Here is a 14,499-nt window from a genome sequence, read left to right as displayed (position 1 = left end):
GACTGCCACAGTAAATGTACAAGGTAATTATTATTACTATAACATTATTTAGTTACACGTGACAAAAAATATGAAAACATTACAAATTATGAAACCTTTTTAAAGTTGTCGGGAGCAAACAGGGTGTCCCGAAACTGTAAACCTTTGCAAAAAAAACAAACAAACAAACAAAAACTAAGGAACTGAGCAGTCAGAAAGGCACATTTGTGTACAAAACTTTATAAAAAACAAATAATGACAGACAATTTGCAGTTGTCACTATTAAATGCCTTTATATACTATTATATAAATGTGCTGCCTATTATATAAATCAATGTGACCAGCAGAGGGCAGCAGGGGACTACAGCAACACCAATGTCAAGCAAAAATGTTTTCCTGTTCAACCACGTAAAATAAGCGATAATTATGTATTGTTATGTCTTTATCTATCACGTACAACATGAAACAGTTTACTTGCTAACGCTGTCAGGTAACTAGCACTAACAGGTGTGTGATACCGATTCAGCAAAATGTCACGGTGCTTCAAGTATTTGGTTAGTTAAGGTTTTATCTACTTGGATTCTGCTCGGGATACATTAAACACGTCCTTTTTATAGATATGAGCAAATGTGTTTTATTTATACGACGAGGTGGCCGAGTGGTTAAGGCGATGGACTGCTAATCCATTGTGCTCTGCACGCGTGGGTTCGAATCCCATCCTCGTCGAAAAACATGTTTTTCATTTGTCATTTCAGTTAGCTTACACTGCTGACGCTAGTTATTGTTTGCTATGTTTATTTTGTACAGATTTCGAGGAATTCTGTGCTGCCACTCAAGCTAAAATAATTCCTTGATGGATCAGCTTCCCCCAGACCACATGTAGACAGAAATGCGTTATGTAAAAACAGAAGTTTTGAATACATTCAGACAAATATGTCGGTCATTATACGACGTAAACAATCCTAACGGACCGTTTCACGCGTTTGTTGCTCCACTAGACTCAAAACTGGCTCACTTTTACAATATTTCAAAAAGAGAAAAACAATAGAATTACTATGACTTCGTGCAAGTTCAGGTTTTATTAAAATCACGTTAGTTTGTAGAAGACATATACAAAAACTCAAAAATCACAACTACTGGTGGGACTGTGCCAGTACAACACGAGCCAGCCATCTTTCTCCTCATAGCTATCAAAGCAGGCGAGAATTTGAACTGGGAAAAAGTGTTGATCAAATTTTATTGGTGACAGCAAGTGAGATTTATTTGAATATTAATAGTATTTGTTAAACACTTTAGTGGGATACAGTGAAAAACATAAATTGCCTGCTGAAACAAATGGTTGTTGTTGATGTGTTATATATTATTATGGAATAAAAACAAAAAAATCCTGTTGACATACTTTTTATTCTCTTGTTTACTTAAATTTTCTATTTCACTGAAGCCGAAAATGTTTTGTGCCTGAACTGTTTCTGTAGGCTCATGACTATTACTGATCTGTATTTTAGTGTTTTCTTTTTCTCTTATCATAAACTGCCTTAATGGTGAACATACTAAAATAAAAATAACATGGGCATCTCCAGTATTACTGTGTCTCTGATCCAAATGCCAAAACTTTATAGTTTCCATTAGTCAAACAACTTTTCCTGAAGTGAAAGTGACTGTTAGTTAAAATTATGTACTTAGACCTGTTTCATCTTTAATGTGTAAGTAAGTCTTTTTAAGCAAAATAGCCTAAAGTCTCTAGACAAACAGTATTAGTTACATACCTCACTGTTGGGGGTGCTGTAGCATAAACTGAGCAAGTGGAACAAATAAGTTTAAGATGTTGATATTATATGGGGTTTTTTATTATTATTTCTGCTCATAGGCTTCATAAAAAATATCATTCATTGTTTTACATGAAAAAGGGATGCATGCTAAATTCTGTTTGCTATGTCCCACTTTCCACAAAATGTTTTTTCTACACAGTTTGGGGGTTACTGCTCAACTTCCATTGAAAAAATAATTGATGTTCTCTCCATTGTCTGAAAAAAAAAATCTGAATGTTGAATTGTGCACCTAGAGACAATTTTGCCCTTATATCCCACAGAATCCAACAGAATGCCAAAGTGACATCAGTGTGATCACACCAAAACAGCATGACGGAGTACAGGGTGATTGCTGATTTTTTTTTTTTTTTTTTTTTTAAGTCATGTTTACTCAAGCTCGAGAATTAGCTGTGCTTGATTTTTCAGGCTTGGTGGTGGTGGTCCAGCGGTAACAGTCTGTGATGCTTTTGCTGCGTGGCTCTACAGCACAACTTGTGCAATAAACAATGCCTAACGCTAACATGACCACAATAAAAACACATAGTGGTACCAGCAGCGCCACAAGCAGCCAGCTTTTGTCGTGCTTCTTCCTGTCACCTGGACGCTGTTCTGCTCCTGATGCCAATGCATCTTCAGGTATTTGCAATGTTGGAGGAGTGAGCATGACAAAATCCCATTTTCTCTTAGGCACAGATGTCGAAGTCTCTGAGGGTCCTTTGTTTCCTGAAGTCCTTACATCTGCTGTATCACCAGCTGCTATTGATATTTCCTCCTCATGTGCATCCTCTTGATGAGAATCGGCTGAAGTTGTAGTATCCATCAAAAAGTTTAATGAGGGTGAATTCGAAGATGCATGCTCAATTAAATCAGGTTCCTGTGTGGTCACATCTCCCTCCTGTGTCTTCTCCGTAAACCAGCTCAGGTAAGTCGGATGCCACTCTATGCTTGGGGAATCTGTTAGCAATTCCAGAAGGTTGACATCTGTCATCAGTTCAGGCAAGCCGGGATCATTCAGTGTTGCATCAGCTGATTCAGCCATCAAGTGTTCGTCCTCTTCGACTGGCCGACAGTAGTAGTTGTCCTCTTGCAACAAATAACCCACCTCACATTGACACTCAAATCCACCTTCGTAATTTTTGCACACCTGCTCGCAAATGTCTGGAGTTTTACACTCATCGATATCTTGGCATTGCTCTGGATCGTCTTCGAGTGGAGAGAATCCCTCGTGACAGTGGCATGTGTAGGAACCAGGCAAGTTCTCACAGATATGAACGCACTTTCCTTCCATGCATTCATCCACGTCCACACATTCTCCAAACTCAGACGGAAGGTAGCCCTCATTGCATCTACACTCAAATGTACCAGGTGCATTGATGCATTCCTGCGGGCATGGTTTCTGCAAGCACTCATCTACATCAAGACAACTCTGACCATCACCAGACAGGAGGTACCCCTCGGGGCACTTGCAGCGATGTCCCTGAGGAGTGGACTCGCACTCAAACTCGCAGTTGGCGCTATGGCAGGGATCCGAGAGCTGGCAGGTCTTTCCGTCTTCTGCCAGAACATAATTCTCAGAGCACTCACAGTAGTAATGAGTATCTGAGTTGACACAGTAGTGCTCACAGCCACCATTGTCCTTTTCGCACCAGTCCATCGGAGTGTCAGTGCAGAGCGGTGCATCCTTCGACCAGCCAACACTTCCATCCTCTCTCAGCATACACAGTACTGACTGGTCTTCCTTGTCACCATCGGGACAAGGGAGAGTTGCCACTGAGCCAAAAGGGATGTGAGTAAGAATAGTACTTGCCAGTTCAAATGGGGTGGTGTAGAGTGCAGGACCCCCTCCTTCTTTTTGAAGAGCTGGGCACATTCCTTGGTAGGTGTAGCGGCAGAGGAAACCTTCCACGGCCACTGCACAAGATCCATCAAGCCATTTGAAGTTGTTCTTGTTGTTGCCACTTTTGTCAGCCTTGCTGTAAGTAATGACCACACAACGATGAGCAGCACAAGCATTGGCTAAGTCTTCACGTTGCCAGTTTGTATACTGTGTTTCCTGATCCCCGGTGATCCAGGTAAAGCCCCTCAAAGGGCGCGTGGCCGAGCACTGCCGAGGTTGTCGCTGAAGGCCAATCCACAACCTGATTCTGGGCCGGGAGCCACGTCTGACCCCTGACGATAGGAGGTCATGGATCATGGAAGCTTCTTCTGGTCCTTTTATGGTAGCCAGGTTCCCCCCTTTATCCTTGCAGCTCCTCCAGGACTCTCTGAAGGTCTTTCGCTGGAGATGAATAGAATAGCATCCCTCAGCATTGCACACGCCGTCCTGCTCCTGCAAGCTTTGTCCCATGACTCCCTTAGACCAATACAAATACAGAAGACCAAAGAAAAGGCAGGGATATGCAGCACAGCTTTTTCTAACACTCCTGTTTCCCATAATTGCTTTTTTGTTTTCTACAGCAGAGGTATTTCTTATGTCTTGCCTGCAAGTTTTTTCTGACCTAATTAGATGTTTAAATTTACCAATGAGCTCTTTCAAACCTCTGGTCTCTCTGCTCAAAGAGATGAGTTTTGTCTGCAGTCTGTCTGCAGCAGAGAGACAGAGAAGGAGGGTACAGACGTTTGTTATTGGAAGAGGGGGCGGGTAATGAGTGTGCTGAGTGGTGGGGGGAGATTCGACCTGTGGTTTTCCCTTGTGCCGTATGGTTTTCATAAGTCTGTTTAAGGAAATAGTTTGTGACCCTGCCAAGTCCTCCCCCAGCACCCCCATCCTCTACTCACTCGTCCAATCACTACAACAATTACTATCACAAATACATCCAACCTGAAAACTTCATCTTGGGTCATCCTGATCAGATTTCACATTTTTCCATTCTTATATGGTTCATTTTTCCACCGCTGATCAGACTGTTCCTTGACTTTAAATTAATTTAACATAACTTTTTTTATGAACTTTATTTGAAGTGATGCAATGGCTTAAAAAATATTGAACTTAATTTTGTATAGCCTACTCTGTCTCATCACTTTATTGATATATTGAAATTCCTTTAAACAACGGTAAGCAACTAAACATTTGAGAATATTAAAGTTTTATTATGACATCTAAGAAAGTTATTTATGTGGAGATCATGAGGAGGAAATGGTTTAATAACAAACGTTTAAAAAAAACACAAAATAAGATATGACTTTTCTTGGCGGACGTGTAAAAATGTGAGGGAACAAAACCCAATGGAAACTAAGAAGCTATGCATCATTTTTTGTCTTGCCTTGATCAATACTTAACAGAATATTTTTCTTGCAATCTTTTCCATTTGTGTTATACATTCTATAACCATGCAATATATATAGTGCTTTGAAATGGTTTCTGTTACCTACAGAACAAGAAAATGCAACTTTTAAAGTTGGAATCACAAGAAAAGGAAGTCATAATCATGACAAAACATGAGAGAAAAAAGAATAGTGCATGGGATAGTTAAAGGGATAGTTCACCCAAAAATGAAGATTCTGTCATTAATTACTCACCCTCATGTCGTTCCAAACCTGTAAGACCTTTGTTCATCTTCGGAACACAAATTAAGATATTTTTTGATGAAATCTGGGGGCTTTCTGACCATGCATAAACAGCAACAGAACTACCATGTTCAATGCCAAGAAAGGTAGTAAAGACATCATTGAAGTCATCAGTGGATTTCATCAAAAAATATGTTAATTTGTGTTCTGAAGATGAACAAAGGTCTTATCAGTTTGGAGCGACATGAGGGTGAGTAATTTATGACAGAATTTTCATTTTTGGGTGAACTATCCCTTTAAAGTCCGTTTAAAAGTCAATATTAAATGTATGTTCTGAGTTTGTCATACCACAGAAAAATGTGTTATTAACCACCCAGCCAAATTTGAAGGCTAAAAAAAAACGCCAATAAAATAAGGTATCAAAATCTTGAAAAAATAAGCCGTATTCTCTGCTCTCAAACGCTGGGGGTGTGTCCACTGGCAGGGCTGAAACCACGCGGGGCTCAGTTGTTTTGTAAATTATTGCAACCAGGTGTTTACGTGATGAAGGCATAGCAAGTTAGCAAACTGCAGGCTGTAGTAACCAACGGTAATGACAGTAACTTTTCATTTTCCGTCGGTCTTAGTACACGATGTAACTACAGAAGTGTCCAGCTTTAAATAGGAAATTTATCGAAACTCTTTGGTCAGTTTTGAGCGAGATGCTAATGGTTTAATCCGATTCAATGATCTATGCAAAGATAAGCTACAAGTACTACCGCCAGACCCGGAGATCGGCTGAATGGATTCGAAAACGGTAAAACTCGGTTTAACCCTAGGGGAGTAGTAAAATGAGCCTATTTCCAAAAAAGTGGAGTGTTCCTTTAAGGAGCGTTTGCTCTCTATAGACCCTTTTTCTGTTAGTAAACATTGTGACGTTTTTTCTGTGGGCGGAGCTTAGCTGGAGGCAGAAAGATTCCACTGACCGCTTCACTAACACTAGCTATGAAGTCTTTTTAGCTTGTTTTTTAATAATAACTGGAAAAATTCCAGTTTTACCTGCATTTGTAAGGTATAGATGCACTGTTCAGGACCGCGATTGTTGTTTGAAAAGGTTAACTGGTTAACCCGCAACATGCTTTTACTCAAAGGATGGTCGATCTGACAGGATTCCCTCCAGTTGAGTGACTCACCATCGCCACCATCATGGTACAGCCCCCAGTTCTCCCTTGTTCTCGCTGTAGGCTACTTTGATGTCACACACCGATCGGTCTGTGCAGTCAGTGCTGCTTCAAGTCCGTTTATACCGCTTTAGTGTTGGGGTAGGGGCCGTGCTCTGTGGCTCGATTGCTTCATCGAGTAATGATTTAGCCCCGCCCAAAAAATCCTGATCACGAAAATGCTGAAAAACTGTTTAACGGTATAGCTCCACAATTAAAGGGGGCATAACACACAGTTTCACCCAATTTCATGTTAATCGTGAGTACCTATAGAGTACTACAGCATCCTTCATATCTCCAAATAGTTTTTAGTTTTATCGTATTTATAAAAGGAAGATACAGCTTTACTATTCTCTCCGGAAAAAAGCCGAGCTCCTGGAGGCGCGCCGTGGGCGGAGCTAAAGAGTGACAGCGCCGATTGAAAACAAAACAGACATTTGATGCCGTTTCAATCACCGTCTGCAGTTCTGAATCATGACCAGAATCTTTTATACTGCTCCATCTTTCAGTATCAAACGATGTGCAAATCCAGCGTCGAACTGGGCCTTGTTTATGAAACGTTCGTCAACAAACACACTTGCGTACATATACATATATATATATATATATATATATATATATATATATAAATGCTGGCTGCCCCAGACAAACAAACTGCATCCACTGTTCATGTAACGGTGGGTTCTTTTGGGAAGCTGAACAAGGTTATCATTCCCGAGCGAATCCCGTGCAGTGCTGCCGAATGAAGCGCGCGCTCTCCTTCCCGCGCTGGTCGATTTTTGCACGGGCGCGCCCTTCCGGGAGAAATGCCCATATAAGGAGTTCCACTCTCGTTTACGTCAGCAAGAGCCATGATTGAAAAAAACTTGTACGAACCAGGAAGTAATATTTTTGGCACAGAAATACTCTGTCATACTTCCAAATCGTTTTTTGAAACTTTGGCCATGCTTAGCATGAGAATCCAACTCTTTAACAATGTAAACAACTCTGAATGCATAAAACAGCATTGTACCCCCCCCCCCCCCCCCCCTAAGTACTACATAGTTCACAGTCTTTGTAACGTTTCAGCAATGCATTTCTAACAGTTATAATGTGTTTACAATCAATTCTCAGAACTCACTTAACAAAGACTTTAAAACTTCTAGATGGAACAAAAACTAAAAGTAAAATACTAAAAGTAGAAATGCAAGCTGAGCTCTGACTGCTGTTGGACTTATTCAAGATTTAAAGGTGATGTTTATAAAAATGTGAGAATATGTAGAGGTTTCCTCGAAAGTGGTCAGAGCCTTCTTCTCAATTGCATGGAGCCACTTAACCACAAACGGTCAAGGCTTTCCCCTTTAAGACAGGAGAGAAGTATTTGTCCAAGACCACAACCTAATGTTCTCCAATTCAAACTCAGACCCTCATAAATTTTAGATATCCGGTTGTCAATACATTCTTTATTTTGGAGACATTGATCTACATTGAGCTCATGAATATCAGGTATTGTTATCTCTAATCCTCACCAGCACAGAAGTCAGCAGATCAGCAGTCTTACTTAAGCAAAGCCTGCTGTTCATTACTTCAGAACTTGGAATAACCCACTCACTCTTTTTTCTACAAACTCTCTTACATTTGTTTCTCTAAACCAAATAATAAACCTTTCTGAAATCCACTTGCACTTGCACTTACCTATTCCAATTTAAACAAGTGTATCCTGGTGTGAACTTTCTAACTCGAACATACCTGACCAAGGTAAAATTCCCAAATACCTCTTATTATACGAATAAAATAACAGAATAATCTCATAAATAGTCACACGGAAGAGACAAAAGAAGGACCACAGATGAATTCTGCAAAAACATGGATAAATTCTTTCTATGAAAAAAAAAACCACAGCAGAAAACGGTAAATTTTGATTTTGTTTACATAACCCTCCAGACACACTAATCTACATGGGCCTATTTTTCTCCTCAGTTTTCCATGTTGAAACACTCTCTATTCTGAGGACACATCTGCCTGCTATTCCACATTGAAAGCTGATATTTGCATCTTTGCTTGTTTAAGATAAGGCTTCCTGGATAGAGATCAGAAAGACTGGATGCTTAAAGCAACACAACTGTTCTTGTGTTTCATAGAATGGAACTTTTCTGTGACAAGCACACAGAAAGTTTCAACTGAACAATTTTTTCCACCACTTTGGGGAATGACTGTCAGTAAAACAGACTGATTGTAATGCCAGTTTCACTTCATTTCAGCAGTCAAATCTGTACAGCTTGAAGTTCACACAGAAGTTCACACAGTCAATTGAGAACCTTTTTGTACTTATGAGTTTGTTTGTAGAATATGATAGTAATCTTCGATACGCACCGTTACTAGCTTGGTACAACCATATTAAAGTTATATAACAGCCACAGTAGTTCAACTGCCTATTCATTTCATTGTGTGCACAGCTTTCAGACAGCCGTGCTATGCTGGTCACTTATATCAGATTGGCCCTCTCTCCTGACTAGTATTTCAAGACAAATAAATAATGGTCATGAGTTTTACAAAGGGTCAGTTCCTGACCTACGTCTGCAGACTGGAGATTTTATCCTGAGTACACCACCTCAAAAGAAGCTATTTTTGCAAGTTTTATGTTTTCTCCCTTAATCTTAATTAACATTATATGCCGTTTATCGATTTAATATTTATGATAACACAAATAACATTAACCAAGTGGTTCTTTCATTTATTTGGTGATAGCCGATATTTCTCTTGAAAAAAAAATGCTCTGAAAAAAGTAATTTTTTTAGCTTTATATTTTTCTGACAAATAGCGAAGATTAAAAAAACAATCTTAATGAACAATATTTTGTAGTTAGCCCTGAAATAGCCTCTTCTTTTCTGTAATTTCTGTGTTGTGTTGCAAAAGTAAATGAATAAATAATAACTGATAGTGCTTAGCAGAAACAATATGAAAGGAATAGTTAGTTGACCTAAAATAAAAATCCTGTCATTATAGCCTACTCACGCTCATGTCTGACGTTTTTTTTCTGTGAAACACAAGCATGAGAGGACAGCTTGTAGCTGCAAAACTCCAAAAAGCTATTAAAATACCCCAAGAGTAGTCCATATGATTTGTGTGCATTATTTCAAGTCTTCTGAACAGACAAACACTCAAGTAAGTCATAGTCACATACTTGTCACTTCTGAATGTTTTTACATGTGAGCGCCACACGCATAAGAGAACGAAAACTGCACGTAAATCTTATTTATTTTTACGTCTATATTTGAATGTTGAAAGTAAACAAGATTTGGCAGTCATCCACCATTTCAAAACGACTGCATTTGCAGATACCAGGAAATTAGTCATTCTGGTTTGTATATTTTCACTGACCTTTTTAAAGCTTCAGATTGCGAGGCCGTAAATGCCACAAAAATCTTTTTGAAGCAAAATTGTTAGGTATCATCTCATTAACCATGCAACAACAAACACAGCACGAAGTGGGATGTCCGATTCTAGAACAAATGACTCTTGCAGATTGGCTCTTTTTAATGAGGGAAAAAGGAAGAGTCACGAAACAGACTGATGAGTTAGCATTTTGATTCAAGTGCTTACCGATTTTACACTCACTGAATACAGGCTTACAGCTTTGTGAGACTTTCATCAGTCATTTTAAAATGTCAGAAAGAACAGAATTCTAAGAAAATAGGCTAAATATGACACATATAGCCTACAATCAGCCTTCCATAAATATTTAGTTTATAGCTTTATCTTTACAATTAATGATGCAATGCAAAAGTATCTAGAAGTGTGTAAATTGTAACTTTGCACCCCTTAACATCCCTTAAGTTTTAGGCTTATGCACAGCTGATGCAACCAGCCCCTGTTTTGTAATGGTTTTGTCTAAAAATGTTTTCACTCAGTCAACATACTAATTAAAAGCACAACTCTACAACCCACTGTGTCAAGCTTCAAATTCTATATGACCAACAAAGGATGTTGTTTGTGTGTTTTCCCCCAGCTGAGCATGAAGGACCCTGCCCAATGTATGCACATAAGTGATGGACCCTAGGGGAATATCCTGATGAGGAATGCTGGGAAACGGTGTTTACTCATTCTGGAAGGGGGGTTGCTTTTAACATCCTGTCTCCCATGTTCTTAACACCTTACCCTGAGAGATCAGAAAGCCACTAGAGGTGTCTGCACTAGTGATTTAGCAGGACTTTCTGCTCAACTCTATAACCCTGGTTGACCTTTAACCCGTTCATGCCCCTGACCTCTTGCATGTTTAATTTCCAACAGCTCACATAAACAGGAAAATATTGCTACAGTGACTCTTGGGTGGTTTGGGATGTGCTCTTTCTGTATTTTTGTCGATTCAAATGGGTCGTTTGAACAGTTTTAAAGGGCTTGCAAGAATATACAACGCATGTCGGTTGGTGGAAAAGGGGTTTGGAAAAACTGGAAGCTTTTGGGTTCTTATGTAATTCTTTTCTAATTCAGTGCACAGGCCGAGCCTATATTTCATTCTGTCATCAGCTGCTTGTTCCAAGTCAGAGCTTGTAGCCAACATCGAACCGCTACGTATACACTTTTCCTTTATTGGTTCGAAATTAATCATGGTTACTTCTTTGATAAAATGTCAAAAAACACACATATGCAACCTACTATGGAGAGTAAACCAATAAATCTACTTTTTTCATTACTTTATCTATGATGAGCTACACATTTTTTCCTATTGCATCAGATTTTTAAAGAGCAAACTAGCTTTCACAGAACATTTGTTTTCTTCTCCCATCCTCTTTTTTCAGTTTTTATTCTGTAGACTTAAGAGCTTAAGCAAAAACTAGCAATTTACCCTGGCATCCTCTATCCCTTTCTGGTTTTCCAATTGTAGTTTGTGACTGTAGGAGGCTTTGATCTATAAAACCATCTCAATCTAGTCCTCAAGCCAGGTATGAAAGTCTGCAGTGACTTCTAGTTTCTTTATTACCTCAGCTCCTCTTCTAACTGATGTGCATAGCATATGCTGGCTCTGATCTAAATAGCATCTGGCCATTCTCTCTGTAGATTTGCTTACTTAGATTGAGAAACCTTCACATTCCTCAGAGATTTTCTTCCTTGCTGAGGTTGAGGTCTTTGTCGTGGAGTCTTCAGCAGTGGTGCTTCATGAAAAGAATCAAATCGCAGACGTCTCACTGAATATCACTATGGTCTAGACAGCCCAAAAATAGTTTGTAAAGGCCAATATAAAGAAAAACTCAAGTGTTTGGTGTCTGCTGGTAGTCTATGATCTTAAAGTCCTTAAAGTATCTCACAGGTCCCCTCAGGATAAGAGCGCTTGGCAGGCTTAGTATATGGTTGCATTGCTAACTGAAGTATCACTATGTTGAAATCACATGTTACTCCTGCTACTGCGAGAGTTTAAGCAGACTCCTTTTGGAATCCTCTCCTGGTTGAAACATTCTTGATTCACTGCCATCAAACAGTCCCTTAGTATTTAGTAGCACTTTTTAACTAATCCCATGTTATTTTTTCCCTTCACCCCTATTATGCAATAACATATATATGTCTACACATACTTGGACCATGCAGGGAGAGCAGTAAAGGACATCAGGTGAGGTGTAAGGGTTAATGAGAACAATCTGGAAACCCCTGATGCTACTGTGACCAGTCTAGAGCTAGGTATCCCTAATTCTTTACATCAGGCAGATGCTTTTATCCAAAGTGACACTGCATTCCCATATTATTAGTTCATGCATTCCCTGCAAATTAAATCTATGACCTTAACGTTGTTAGCTGCACACTTTACTGTTTAAGCTGCAGGAACACTTTTCATGCTAGGAACCACACAGAGAGGTATAATAAATCTCAAGACCCATCATAAATGTTTTAGAATGATTTTTGAAGAAGAAAAATATTTTTATATATATTTTCCTTGTCATATTATTTCGTTGGACGAGCCTGCTAACTTGCCTACATTTCATCACATTTCCATAATGCGTATGGAAAGCTATAAAAATGAGAAAGAATATTTCTTGGTGGTACAGCAAGTAAGAGCAGCCATGTTAATGTAGTTATGCACTGACCTTGCAGTTCAATAAGTATCATCTTTATTCAGAAGTCACTCTGACAGATTCGGTGAGTTCACTCAGTAAAGCATTCGTTAGAACGATTTAAAGATATAGTCAACCCAAAAATGAAAATTAATAATATTAATTATTATATAATAATATAATAGTATATAATATCCAAACTCAAAAGATGTCATTTTCATACCTAAAACACATATTTTACGGTCACTGTTATGCATATTGATCATAAACAAAGCTAAAAGGCTTCTAACCAGTGGCAATCCTTCACAAAACTTAACATCTACCACAGTTTATCATGGGTAGAATGCTAATTTTTTTCAGTGTTACAAGAATTTCAGTCAAATGTAAATCCAAACTGGAGGAAATCAACCCATGACAACAGTTAGCCCAATTCCGTGGGTAATACAAGAAAAAAACACAAAACAAAACACAAACAATGCATGGCGACTGCAGAAAGTAAAAGCCAAATCCTGGACATTTTGGGTGAGAAATCCCGGCCAATTGCATTTTTAGGTCCAAAAAGAGGTTATGCAAGAGTCATTTGTTAGTGAATCGGATTACACAAGTCTCTGTGTATTTTTGTATTCTGTAGCACTCGACCAAAGTCGCCTCTAGAAGCAAGAAACACTGCCGCATTCTGCAACACATTTCTGATTAATCATGTCAGAAAAAATGTAAATACAAATTATTTCCAGCAACGAACTTGTTAACTGAATTTTTACCATTTCTGAAATGGCATGAATTCATCATTCTCACACCCCGCGTGACCCACCAAAGTCGCGCCCCACAATTTGAAAAGCACTGGTGTATATCAATCTTAAACAGGTGACCATGGAAAAAGGATAAAAGAAAATAAAATGAGCTTGGATATGGCCTTTTAGCACTTTTACCTCACACATACCTTAGGACCACGTTACCTCGAGGCAGTATGTGCGTACGGATTTAATGGGTTCCATCATTTGTTTATTGACTCAAAGCGGCATGGCTCTCAAGCAAGGCTGATCCTATAGGCCTCTAAGCAGGACAATCATTCATTAGACACCCTGAAACTATTAGTCAAGACTACGTGGCAAACAAATTCAGCAGAATGTATTCCCAAGGACTTTTCACTTTGAGAAAAGGTGACTCAATTACTGTTAAAGTTTTTCCATCTCGCTGAGCTAGACTGTTTCCTTTCAGATTTTTTTGCAAGGGCTCAGACCTTCTAAGCTGTCTCCATCTCAATCTTGAATTACCCCCAACCTTTCTAAAGAACAATGGTGTAGTCACATGTCCTTTGTTGTTTTATTTAGCCCGTTTAACGCTGTGGAGCGGATGGTTTGAGGACAAAGCCACATCTTAGAGAACATTTAATATGTTCCAGTTATCCATGTTTCAAAACATCAAGAAAAATGACAGGGTAACGTCTAGCAACATTTTTCTTGCAAAAAAATGATCTTTAAATGTATGGTCTGCGTTAAACATACTATGTAAAGCCATGAATGGAATGTGGCTTTGTGGAATTCAAAGTAACACGATATGGAAAAGCAGGAAGATGGCAAGCTGGCAAAGTCTGCTTTTTCATTTACAACAGGACAATATACTTTGGCTCATTGATAGAACAAAACAACAAAATGCTGTTGAGGCAGAAAGCATCAAGATCTGTATGAATTTGTGGCAAAAATAGTTTTAACAATAACATATGCTGCTCACAGAGAGGAAATCATGGCCTTTCTGTGGTCACACCAAAAACTCCCCTTGTTGTCTTTGAAGAGGAAAAGTGTTTCCTTTTTAAATTACAGTCAATTACCATGGGTTCACTTTTTTGTTTTCTTGTACACAGAAAGAATAGGAAGTCGAGGAACTATGTGTTGCATTTACAATACCATACAGCAAACTGTATTGCTGTGGGATCCTAAAAATCTACTTTGTCAGTGCACAACTGTCAACGTAAATGTATTTTAC

At 38.9% G+C, this 14,499-nt stretch overlaps 1 protein-coding gene across 1 annotated transcript; it reads right to left on the bottom strand.

Moving 5' to 3' along the window:
* Positions 1-1,047: 1,047 nt before the first annotated feature.
* Positions 1,048-4,355, bottom strand: cd248b (CD248 molecule, endosialin b). Its single transcript, XM_079405500.1, has one exon. It carries the CDS (start codon positions 4,219-4,221, stop codon positions 2,179-2,181), a length of 2,043 nt encoding a protein of 680 aa, XP_079261626.1. The 5' UTR covers positions 4,222-4,355; the 3' UTR covers positions 1,048-2,178.
* Positions 4,356-14,499: the final 10,144 nt, after the last annotated feature.

The sequence above is a fragment of the Barbus barbus genome (assembly GCF_936440315.1).
Source record: "Barbus barbus genome assembly, chromosome: 43".
NCBI classification, from domain to species: Eukaryota; Metazoa; Chordata; class Actinopteri; order Cypriniformes; family Cyprinidae; genus Barbus; species Barbus barbus.
The sequence above is the reverse complement of the archived record's forward strand: the minus strand, read 5'-3'. Positions and strand labels throughout refer to the sequence as shown.

What these genes read in the sequence shown, in the direction of transcription:
- cd248b (XM_079405500.1), bottom strand. Translation starts at nt 4,221, where the DNA reads ATGGGAAACAGGAGTGTTAGAAAAAGCTGTGCTGCATATCCCTGCCTT.